Here is a 12,310-nt window from a genome sequence, read left to right as displayed (position 1 = left end):
GTGGCGTGGAAGAAGGAGGCCCCCCTGGACCTTTCAGCACCACAGTTCGATGTGATGGGGCAGCGGCGGCATCCTTTTGCGGAGCCCCTCCACGGGAAAAACGCAGGTTTCACTTCCAAACCCCCCCCCGTTTAGCTTTTTAAATTTTAACTCATGGCGGGAGGGTGGGGGCTGCAAAGCCCTTCAGGTCTGGGCACCAAAATTACCTAGGTGCCCCCCTGCTGAGCTGATGGGTAGAGCTTCTGCAGATCTGAAGTGTATAAATAACATTTGTTTTTTTAGGGCTGTGTGTTCCCATCATTTTTCCTGCTACCAACCCTGCAGTTTGTCTATTTGTATATCAGTTATTTATATTTATCTGTTATATTTATATTATTTATATTTTTATACTGCCCTTCATCCAAAGGCCCCAAGGTGGTTAATAACAAGGTGAACATAGTAATAAAGCTTTAACCAAAAAACAAAACAACCCCCCCCCCGCCTAAAACAAAACAAAAACAGAGCTACATCGAAAAGAGAGCTGGGGTGGGACCACTCACTGGCCAAAAGCCTGCTTAAAAAGGGCAGTCTTTAGATGTTGATGCTTTATTCACCCATTATTATTTTCAATTCACATAAATCTGTGTACAGTATATATGCACACACAGGTCTATATGCATGTAAAGCTACATACATATTGTGCTCAATGCACATAAGCCCTAATCAGACATTAAGCATTCACCCTCTGGATCAAAATGCTGACAGGGACTGGGATTTGCAGCAGGAAATCAGGGAGGCGTCAAGGAGAGGCGAGACTATAATCATGGGTGACTTCAATTACCCACACATAGACTGGGTAAATTCACAGTCAGGTCATGACAAAGAGGTCATATTTCTAGATATGCTAAATGACTGTGCCCTAGAACAGTTGGTCTTGGAACCAACCAGAGAGAAGGCGACCTTGGGCTTAATTCTTAGTGGCACCCAGGACCTGGTGCACGATGTCAGTGCCATCAACCCTTTAGGGAACGGTGACCATAGTGCCATCAAATTCAGCATACATGCGGGGAAAGAATCACCAAGGATGTCTAACACAGACATTTTGAATTTCAGAAGAGGAAACTTCTCCAAAATGAGGAGTATGGTGAAAAGAAAGCTGAAAGGGAAAATCAGGAGAGTCACTTCGCTCCAGAGTGCATGGAGTTTACTCAAAGCCACAATACTAGAAGCCCAGTTAGATTGTATACCCAAAAGGAGGAAAGGTACCACTAAGTCCAGGAGGATGCCAGCATGGCTAACGGGTACCATCAAGGAAGCCATAAAAGGGAAGAAGACTTCCTTCCGAAACTGGAAGGCCTGTCCAAACGAAGAGAACAGAAAGGAACACAAACTCTGGCAAAAGAAATGCAAGGTAACCATAAGGGAGGCAAAAAGAGAGTTTGAGGAACATTTAGCCAAACGTATCAAGGGGAATAACAAAAACTTCTTTAAATACACCAGAAGCAGGAAACCTGCCAGGGAGACAGTTGGACCATTAGACAATGAGGGAGTGAAAGGGATTATTAAGGAGGATATGGAGGTTGCAGAGAAGCTAAATGAGTTCTTTGTGTCCGTCTTCACGGCAGAGGATACTGACCTGAACCAGGCTTTTTAGGGATGGAGGCTAAAGAACTGAGTCAGCTAGAAGTGACAAGGGATGATGTACTGTCTGGAAAAACTGAAAACTAGCAAATCACCAGGGCCGTATGGCATCCATCCAAAAGTCTTCAAAGAACTCAAATGTGAAATTGCCAACCTTGCTAAAATATATAACTTATCCCTGAAATCAGGCTCTGTACCAGAGGACGAGAGTAGCAAATGTAACACTGATTTTCAAAAAGGGATCCAGGGGCAATCCGGGAAATTACAAGCCAGTTAGCTTAACGTCCATTCCAGGCAAATTGATGGAAAGCATCATCAAGGATAAAATTGTAAAGCACCTAGAAGATCAGGCCCTGCTGGGAGTGGACCAGCATGGCTTCTGCAAAGGTAAATCTTGCCTCACCAACTTTTTGGAGTTCTTTGAGAGTGTCAACAAGTGTGTGGATCAAGGTGATCCAGTTGACATAGTATACCTGGACTTCCAAAAAGCTTTTGACAAAGTTCCTCACAAAAGACTCATGAGGAAACTTGGCGGTCATGGGATAAGGGGACAAGTACATGTGTGGATTGCTATCTGGTTGAAAGACAGGAAACAGAGGGTAGGTATAAATGGAGAGTTTTCACAATGGAGGGAAGTAAGAAGTGGGGTCCCCCAGGGATCTGTACTGGGACCGATGCTTTTTAATTTATTAATAAATGATCTAGAAGCAGGAGTAAGCAGCGAGGTGGCAACATTTGAAGATGATACCAAACTCTTTTGGGTAGTGAAATCCCAAACGGATTGTGAGGAGCTCCAAAGGGATCTCTCCAAACTGGGCGAGTGGGCGACAAAGTGGCAAATGCAGTTCAGTGTTGGCAAGTGTGAAGTGATGAACACTGGGACGAAAACCCCCAACTTCAAGTATATGCTGATGGGATCTGAGCTGTTGGTGACTGACCAGGAGAGGGATCTTGGGGTCGTGGTAGACAGCTCATTGAAAGTGTCGACTCAATGTGCGGCAGCTGTGAAAAAGGCCAATTCCATGCTAGGGATCATTAGGAAAGGGGTTGAAATTAAAACGGCTAATATTATAATGCCCTTATACAAAAATATGGTGCGACCACACTTGGAGTACTGCATGGAATTCTGGTCACCACATCTAAAAAAGGACATTGTTGAACTGGAACAGGTGCAGAAGAGGGCAACCAAGATGATCAGGGGCCTGGAGCACCTTTCTTATGAGGCAAGACTACAACACCTGGGGCTTTTTAGTTTAGAAAAAAGATGACTGCGGGGAGACATGATAGAGGCCTATAAACTCATGCATGGTGTGGAGAAAGTGGATAGAGAGAAATTCTTCTCCCTCTCCCATAACACTAGAACCAGGGGTCATCCCATGAAATTGATTTCAGGGAAATCTAGGACCAACAAACGGAAGTACTTTTTCAGACAATGCATAATCCACTTGTGGAATTCTCTGCCACAAGATGTGGTGACATCCAACAACCTGGATGGCTTTAAGAAGGGTTTGGATAACTTCATGGAGGAGAGGTCTATCAACGGCTACTAGTCGGAGGGCTATAGGCCACCTCCAGCCTCAAAGGCAGGATGCCTCTGGTGATTAGCAGTTGCAGGGGAGTAACAGCAGGAGAGAAGAAGGCATGCCCTCAACTCCTGCCTGTGGCTTCCAGCGGCATCTGGTGGGCCACTGTGCGAAACAGGATGCTGTACTAGATGGGCCTCCTTGGGCCTGATCCAGCAGGGCTGTTCTTATATTCTTATGTTCTTTTGTTCTTATGCGCTCAGTCTGAATGACTTTATCTGCGTTCATTTAAAAAGTGAGCCTGAATACAGGCTTCCTGAAATGCAAGATACAGAGAGGAAGTGTACCACTGCTGTACATGTGTTCCACATAACCTGTGAATAACTACATGCACACAGATTGTACGTGTGTTGAATATACCATATTTACCTGAATCGAAGAGTACTCTGAATTTAAGATGACCCCCTTTAAAAGTACAGATTACATATAGGTTATACCTGCATTTACTCAAAAGGAACAGGACTCTGTTTGAGATGACCTCCTGAGCTCTAATATCAAAAAACATGGGGGAAAACTAGTCTTAAATTCAGGTAAATATTTTAATTAATTAATTAATTAACTAATTTATTTTTACATTTATATCCCGCTTTTTTCTCTGAGGAGCTCAGAGCGATGTACCTGGTTATGTTTATCCACACAACAACCCTGTGAGGTAGGTTAGGCTGAGAGATACATGACTGGTCTGGCCCAGAGTCACTCAGTGAGTTTCGTGGTTGGATGGGGATTCGAACCAGGGTCTTCCCAGTCCTAGTCCAACACTCTAACCACTACGCCATGCTGATGGTGTGCATAGGGCTGTAGAGTAGTCCAGCTCCTGATCTGTACCCTTGAGGAGGCCACACCCAGACTCAGTTCTAAAAGGAAGGCAGGCAAGTACAGGGTGGCTCTCGTTATCTGAGGATTTGCGGATCGTGGTTTCGGCAATTCACATAAATGTGGTTGGGTCTTAGAGACCCAGTTTCTTTATCTATGAGTCGAAAAATAGGCAAAATCTGTGTATCCGTGGTTTTGAGTGGCCGGAAATGACCCCCAAATGACTTCCGGCCGGGGCAGGCTTTGGGGTGGAGCAGGCAGGCTTGGTCAGCCTGATGGATGATATGCAACAGGGAATTGACAGAGGAACTGTGTGACTCTGTTGGCCTTTTTGGATCTCTCTGTGGCTTTCAATCCTATCAACCATAGTATCTTTCTGGAGCGTCTGAAGGGGTTGGGAGTGGGAGGCACTGCTTTGCAGATGTTCTGCACTTACATCTCGGGCAGGTTGCAGATGGTGCCCCTTGGAGACTATTGTTCTTCAAGATCTGAACTCTTCTATGGTGTCCATCAGGGCTCCATATGGTCTCCAATGTTGTTTAACATCTACATGAAACTTCTGGGAGAGATCATCCGGAGATTGGGTGCAAGGTGTTATTAGAATGCTGATGACACCCGAATCTACTTCTCTATTTCAACATCAGCTTCAGCTGATATGCCAGCTCCATCCATTTCGTGAGATAAACGACCTCTGAACGGTAGTACATCTGCTGGTATGGTAACCTTCAGACTTGACTTCTGCTATGCACTCTGTGTGGGGCTGCCTTTGTATGTAGTCCGGAAACTGCAGTTGGTCTAGAATGCAGCAGCCAGGTTGGTCTCTGGGTCATCTTGCTAGACCCCTGATAACTGGGCAAAGAGGCACCTTTTACCGTGGTGATTCTCTTTATTTAGTAGGGGGAGAGTAACTGGCCCTATCAACCCCCAGCACAGGACCTCCAGTGGCTGTTGCTAGTGTGTGTCTTATGTTTCTTTTTAGAATGTGAGCCTTTGGAGACAGGGAGCCATCTTATTTGTTTGTTATTTCTCTTTGTAAACTGCCCTGAGCCATTTTTGGAAGGGCGGTATAGAAATCGAATTAATCATCATCATCATCGTCGTCATCATGATCATCATCGTCTTGGAGAGACCATAATATTCCAGTATTGAGAGAGAGAGCTTGATTGCCAATAAGTTTCTGGGCACAATACAAGATGCTGATTATCTATCTATATAATTAATTCTCTAAGCCAGCATGCATGGGGATCGATGGGGATGTGGGGATGCGTGGCAAACCGCGCCCCTACTGCAGCCGCGACCAATGAAAAAGCGGGGGCGGAGCTGCTTCTCAGTACAGCAATGGACGAAGAAGAAAATGGTGGCCAGACGAGGATGGGCAGTGGGAGTAGCACCACTGCTCTGAGGAGGAGGAAGGGCGGCCGGATGAGGACAGGCTGAGGAGAAGGAAGGCTTTGCCTGCTTCGCCCACCGCCCTGAGGAAGAGGAAGGAGGAATAATTTTAAATTATTGTGGTTTTAGCCTTTTTATTTTGTTGTAATTTGTATTTTATTGTGAACTACCCAGAGACAGTAAGTTTTGGGCAGGATATAAATACGTCAAATAAATAAATAAATAAATAAATAAATAAATAAAATTTCCAGCCACCGTTTTACAGTGGAGAGACATTTTGTGACTCTTAAAATATTTGTTTTTGGTGAATATTTGACTGGGGGGTTGGGGAGGCATTGCTGGAGAGCTGGAGGCCTGAAGAACATGGTGCAGTGCTTTTCTCCTCTTATTTCTGCCTCCCTTGCCTTTCTCGGGGGGGGGGGTCCCCTTTGTTAGGACCCTAACCCCTAGACTCCCATAGGGGTAAGGTTTCATTATTCGTGGCTTCCGTATTCATGCCTATAGGTGAGAACAGAACCCCCACAAATTTCGAGGGCCACCTGTACAGTCATTCAAACATATGTATGTGTGTATAGATACCTATATGCACATACGGTAGCATAATGTCTGAATAGGGGCTGTATTACAGAAACTTCTAGACTGCCGTGTCAAATGGGCCGTCTTCCATGCCTTGTTACCATGGTTCTGAGAATGATGTGAGCAACATGTTCTAGTTGCTTCTGGGCAAAGCTTGTGAGGCAAACCAGCCTCCACCGTTGCCAGGGTACCATGTCGCTGCTGCTGCCGCTGCCACCTCTGGACACTCCCCAGTCCCGTCCACTCACCTGACATTTTGCTTTGTTGTGAAGCAAGCAGCAGCAATGGCACTCCCTTTCCTCTATTCGTGGTGGGTCTATTCCCACGGAGACTCAGTAGACTTGGTGCCCCCCACAGAATTGCACTGTTGTGAAAAGAGGATGGAGGAGGAAAATGAGGAGGAAATTTGCTGGCTTTTAGGAGAAATCTTACTATTTTATTGTTTGGCTGTTGCTGCTATAAAGATCGTCTACTTCGGTTTGCAGTGGGTAAGGTTTGTTTGTTTTTTTTAAATGAACCATATTCCTGTCATGTTTGAAGCTTGGGCCTGAGCTGTGGAAGGAAAGCAAAGAGCGGGAAATATGTTTCTCGCCGTCCAAGTGACGATGCAGAAACTCCATTCTATACCAAAGTTACATCAATTCCTCTATATCAGGTATTCCCAACCTTGGGTCTCCAGATGTTGTTGGACTACAACTCCCATTATCCCCAGCCACAACGAGGATGATGGTAGTCTAAGAACACCACACACACACACACACACACACAGTCATTTTAAGGTAGGTTGGGATCAGAGAACTATATGAGTGGCTGTGAAACACCATTCATGTTTTCACAGTTCAAATCCCCATTCAGCCATGAGACTTGCTGGGTGACTCTGGGCCAGTCACCTCTCTCTCAGCCTAACCTACTTCACAGGGTTGTTGTGAGGAGAAACTTAAATATGTAGTACACTGCTCTGGGCTCCTTGGAGGAAGAGCGGGATGTAAATGTTTTTTTAAAAAAGATAAATAAATGAGAAGCCTTGCAGTGATTGAAGATAACGGGAGCTGTTGTCAACAACATTTGGAGATCCAAGTTTCAGAATCCCAGCTTTAAAGATACTTGAACATCAGATTTCCCGGACTTTGCTAGAAAAGCAAGGTGCTCTCTTCCAAAGCCAAATCCTGTGAATTTGCTTATTTGTCTTCAACCTCCAAGCAGAACAAATGTGATCAATTTTAACTGTTCTATTCACAATTAATGCACTATTTCAGTGCTTCGGGCTCTGAAGCTATTAGCTCTGAGGCACATGGAGCGTGTGATAAAAAGACAGTAACAGTACATAAGAACAGAGCAATTGGTATTTGGAGTTATCTTGCCTCTGAGGCTGGAGGTGGCCTATAGCCATCAGACTAGTAGCAAATAATTTTCCTCTCATCCCTTGCCAACTGTGATTTTGAGTATCTGTGACTGGGAAATTGTGACTAGTCTCTCCAACCACGACCCGAGTATCAGAGGTTTGGCGAGATATTTTAGTGATTTGCGGGGGTTTTCCACAATGTGGAGGGGTGGGTTTCAGAGGTTCAATCAACTCATTCCTCTTGCTGACCCTGCCAACTCCTTGTGATTTAAACTGACTTTGAGTGGTTTGGGTATTTTTTTTTAAAAAAAACCCAAATTGGTTCAATTTGCTAACTCCTCTTACTTATTCTTGGTGATATTTAGGGATTCTGTGTGATTTTTGGCAATTTTTTGGTAATTTTTCTTTGTTTTTTCGGTCTTTTCGTGACCACACTTCCCCAAACCCCTTGTTGCCCATTGATTTCAATTGCTCGCCAACCACGAATTTGCAAACTGTAAAGTTTCACCGGAACTGAACCCTTGCAGTTGGTGAGGGATGACTGTATCATGAATTACATACATTTCTAAAATGGAATAACAAAAGTGATTGACTTCCATATTTTCTGGGCACAGCTATGCAACAAACATCATGCTGGAAGCTGCCTGATAAAGTGCAAAGGTAAAAATTTTATCTTCCGCTCAGTGATAAAATGTAAAAATGAATTCTCTTTTGCTACTAGAAGAGGTTTGTTCACATCATTTAAAAAAACACAGAGGGCAACTGGAAGTTTAAAAGCCAATGCTTGGCTTGTAGGGGATAACTGAAGTGAGAAGGTATTTCAAGAAATCAAAGTTGCCTGCTATCATCAATATCACCTTTCCCTCCCTCCACAATCCACTTGGTTCTGGTCATTCCCTCTCATGCCCCCCCCCTTGCTATATCCTGTTACGCCACGTGCTATCCATGACCACCCTACCAGCCACTGGAGTACCATTTTGGAGTAGCCGCCCCATGAAATCCAGCCCTGACCCAATCCCTATACTCCTGTTAAACACTCGTACAATCTACCCTTATTCAGACGTGATACAAAAGATGCTGTGCACACATACAGCGTCTAACGCCGGGCCGGAAGTTCTGCCTCAACCTTGTCACTCACCCCAGCAGTGTACCGCTCACGGTTACAGTGGCATTGGTTTGAAGAGGAAGACGCCTCAGCCTCCTGATTGCGGAAACACCAGCCGTCACAGATGCAGCATTAACCTCTTCAGATGAATGGTGCTGTGACTGTGAGTGGCATGCTATCGAGGCATGCTATCGGTTGGAAGGGCTATCGAGGGTGGGTGACAAGGCCAGGTGAGGACCTGAGTACAGCATCCTTTGTATCACATCTGAATACAGCTTCTGTGTACAGTAAACACAGGTACAGTCATTCATAGGTTTCCCCCCCATCCTAGAGAGAGAGAGAGACTTGGAAGCTCCATAGTTCTGAGTTCATCTCCTGCGTTTTCCTGGTTACCTCTTTTTGATATCCCTGGCACAATTTCCAGCCCTAAGCCCTGAACCTCAGCGCCTTTAATCTTTCTGGTTCTTATCCTTCACTGAAGTTGGAATTCCAGCCCCTGGTTCCCTCTGGCCTTGTTTCTGGCCTTGAGGCTATCCAGCTCAGTCGCCTGGCCTGCCCCTTGCCCTCCTAAGCTCTGGCCGTCCACTTCTCTGCTCCAGTCCCCAACGCCACCATGGATCTCTGAGCCTAACTCTGATTTTTAGTGGACTTTTGTTTGCATTCTGGTTTCAGTAGAGGTTTAAACCTGATTTTATTTTCCTGCACATCCAGCTTATTGGTGATGGCAGGTCCTCCCAACATGCTGGAAAACTTCCCTACAAAAATGTATGCTTGAATCTCTTTCTGGAGTTCCCCCGCCCCCAATATTTTTCACAATCTCGAGCCATGAAAATCTCCAGATTGCTTTCAAGAGTCACCTGGAGACCGATGCTGATTTCTGGAAACTCCGGGCCAACCAACCCCATGTCAAGTCATTGGTTGAATCATAGAATTTTAGAAGGGTTGGAAGGGCCCTTGGAGGTCTTCTAATCCAACCCACAGCTCAGCACAGCATCCTTAGCAGATGGCCACCCAGCCTCTGTTTGGAAATGTCTAGCAAAGGAGAGCCCACCGCCAAACTGTACCCTCCATCAAAGAGCTCTTAATTCCCCCATCTAATAGCCCTTACAATTAAGAAATCCCTCCCAATGTCTAGCCTGTATCTGCTTCCTTTCCTTTCAAGCCAAGGGTTCTAGTCTTGCCCTCAGGAGTAACAGAGAGCAGGCCTGCTCTGTCTCCCATGCGACCGCCTTTTTCAATATTTGAAGATTTCTCTCATATCTCCCCTTAGGCAGGGATCATGGCAGGGAGGACCTCCTAAGCTATTTTCTTTCCTAAGCCATGAGGGTCATGCAATATTAGTTTGGCTACTTGTTAGTTTGGCTAATGTGGCTAATAATAATTGTTTGGATAATAATAATAATTGTTTGGCTAATTTTAATACTGCAATGCGCTCTATGCGCCTTTGTACGTAGTCTGGAAACTGCAATTAGTCCAGAATGTGGCAGCCAGGTTGGTCTCTGGGTCATCTCGGAGAGACCATATCACTCCTATCTTAACAGATTTACACTGGCTGCCGATAAGTTTCCGGGCAAAGTACAAAGTTTTGGTTATAACCTATAAAGCCCTAAACAGCTTGGGCCCTGGGTATTTAAGAGAGTGTCTTCTTTGCTATGAACTGCATTGCCTATTGAGATCATCTGGAGAGGTTCATCTGCAGTTGCCACCGGCTTGTCTGGTGGCTACTCGGGGACGGGCCTTCTCCACTGCTGCCCCGAGGCTTTGGAACACTCTTCCTGCTGAAATAAGAGCCTCCCCATCTCTTACAACTTTTAAAAAGGCAGGCAAGATGCATTTGTTCACCCAGGCTTTTAATTAGACATTGTTTTAACTGTGTTTTAATTGTGTTTTAATAGTTTTAACATGTTAAATTTTAATGTGTTAATCTTTTTATTGGTTTTTATTGTTTTGAAAACCGCCCAGAGAACTTGCATTTTGGGCAGTATAAAAATGTGATAGATAGATAGATAGATAGATAGATAGATAGATAGATAGAATAATTTCTCCTCTCCCTGACTCTTTCTGGCTTTTAGGTGGGCTCTTGGGTGACCGGGGCCCTTCCTGCACATGTCACTGTAGGCTTGGCATCTGTGGCTTCTTAAGGCACTTGCTTGGCGGGAAAGAGAAACCCCGGGCTCACTGCACCCCCAGCTCTCCTCCTGTGAAGAAGCGGATGCAGAAGTGCCCCTCCAAACTCAGCCAGGAAACCTTCTGCCCCAGTGACGACTCCTCAGATTCGGAGTGTTTGGACTCCCAGGTGTTCTCAGGGAGTGGGACTGATTACACCCCCAGCACCTGCAGTCTGAAACAAAGGGAGGCAGCAGAGAGGGAGATCGAGAGATGCTGGGTGAAGGCCCAACCTTGCCTCCGTTGCAAAGCCAAGAGGACCAGAGAATGGCTGGCCCAGCACTTCTGCGAAGCCCACGTGGTTCCCCAAGAAAAGGACAACTAACCCCCATGGTGGGCACCCTTCCAGAGGAGCTGCAGCGTGACCCACTTCGCCTGAGCCGCCTTGGGGCGTGGTTTGCATGAACAAAACAAGCAGGATGGGTGGTTCAGGACTTCGCTCCAGCTGAGGGCTGACTCATGACAATAAACGACAGGGATTCATCATGAATATTCATGCTTTTTTAAAAGCACATTGCATGAGTTAGTGACTGGGAAAGGCAGTGCTGACTTCAAAATACAATTGCCTGAGCGAATGGCTGCATCCTGCTTGAATGCAGGAGGGGCCCATTGCTTATACACGTGGCACATCTTTTATAAAAATAACATGGGCTATGTATGAGTGCTATTAGGTTAGACTGAGATTAAATATACTAATATTTATAGCCCGTTCTCTTAAAACAAACAAACTTCAAGGCAGCTTAAATGGACAAAAGGATTAAAAAAATAATGTATGATATTTTTGATATTTTTAATATCAAATCACAGCCAATATAATCATCATACAAATATGGCTAATGATTAAAAAAACATTCCAGATGAATCCATCTCAAAGTGTAACAGCAACACTTCTATAATATAATAGCAACATTGAGTACACATCACAATAGCAATAGTTATCAAAATATATATAAACAAGTACAATGGCATTTAAACAAATTAAATAACAATTCATTCCATAGCAGCTAAGTAATAGTAATCCTCCAAATATATATAAATACATATAACAGCAGTTAAACACATTCAACAGCAGTTCATTTTGTAAGTAATAGCTCAAAAAGGATGGTGCAAGCAAGAAACTCCATAATAATAGTAGTGATAATGATAATATCCATCCAGCAACATTTTAAAATAAAACTTTTATCCTGTCCTGTCTGTCTCCTAGAAACACCAGCTAACATCCTGATTAAATTACTCAACCAAAGTCCTACTGAAATTAATAGGACAAATTCATCATGACTAACTGGTCCTATTAATTTCAGTGGGGCTTCTGTCGAGTAATATTTAGTCAGGATGTCAGTCACTTTTTATCATTTCACTTACCATACTATTGAGGCTGCAGTTCTTGGCATCCTTACTTGGGAGTAAACCCCAGTTCAACATGCCTAGGATCCGGCTGCACACATTCCAAGTTCTTCTCATAATCTTTTCTTGCAATTCTTGCAAAAATTCTGTCAAGCAGACAAGCATTGTTACCCCTGTGCAGCAGACCAGGTAGCTGAGACTTACTAAGGACTTTTAGTAAATTTGTGGCTGAAGTGAGTTCTGAATTGTGGGCTTCTTGGCCTATGATCCACACTCTTGGATGTGAATATAGGGGGAAATAGGGGGAACATGGGGAGTTGCCTTCTACTGAGTCAGACCCTTGGTCCATCTAGCTCAGTATTGTTTTCACAG

General features: G+C 44.6%; 1 protein-coding gene across 1 annotated transcript; it reads left to right on the top strand.

Moving 5' to 3' along the window:
- The first annotated feature begins 6,113 nt into the window (after nt 1–6,113).
- On the top strand, nt 6,114–11,288 carry LOC128327676 (uncharacterized). Its single transcript, XM_053256743.1, has 3 exons — nt 6,114–6,469; nt 7,938–7,983; nt 10,501–11,288. The coding sequence occupies exons 1-3, from the start codon at nt 6,266–6,268 to the stop codon at nt 10,917–10,919; spliced, it is 669 nt and encodes a 222-aa protein (XP_053112718.1). The 5' UTR covers nt 6,114–6,265; the 3' UTR covers nt 10,920–11,288.
- The last annotated feature ends 1,022 nt before the right edge of the window (nt 11,289–12,310 follow it).

Source organism: Hemicordylus capensis, chromosome 5 (genome assembly GCF_027244095.1).
Source record: "Hemicordylus capensis ecotype Gifberg chromosome 5, rHemCap1.1.pri, whole genome shotgun sequence".
Taxonomy (NCBI): domain Eukaryota; kingdom Metazoa; phylum Chordata; class Lepidosauria; order Squamata; family Cordylidae; genus Hemicordylus; species Hemicordylus capensis.
The sequence above is the reverse complement of the archived record's forward strand: the minus strand, read 5'-3'. Positions and strand labels throughout refer to the sequence as shown.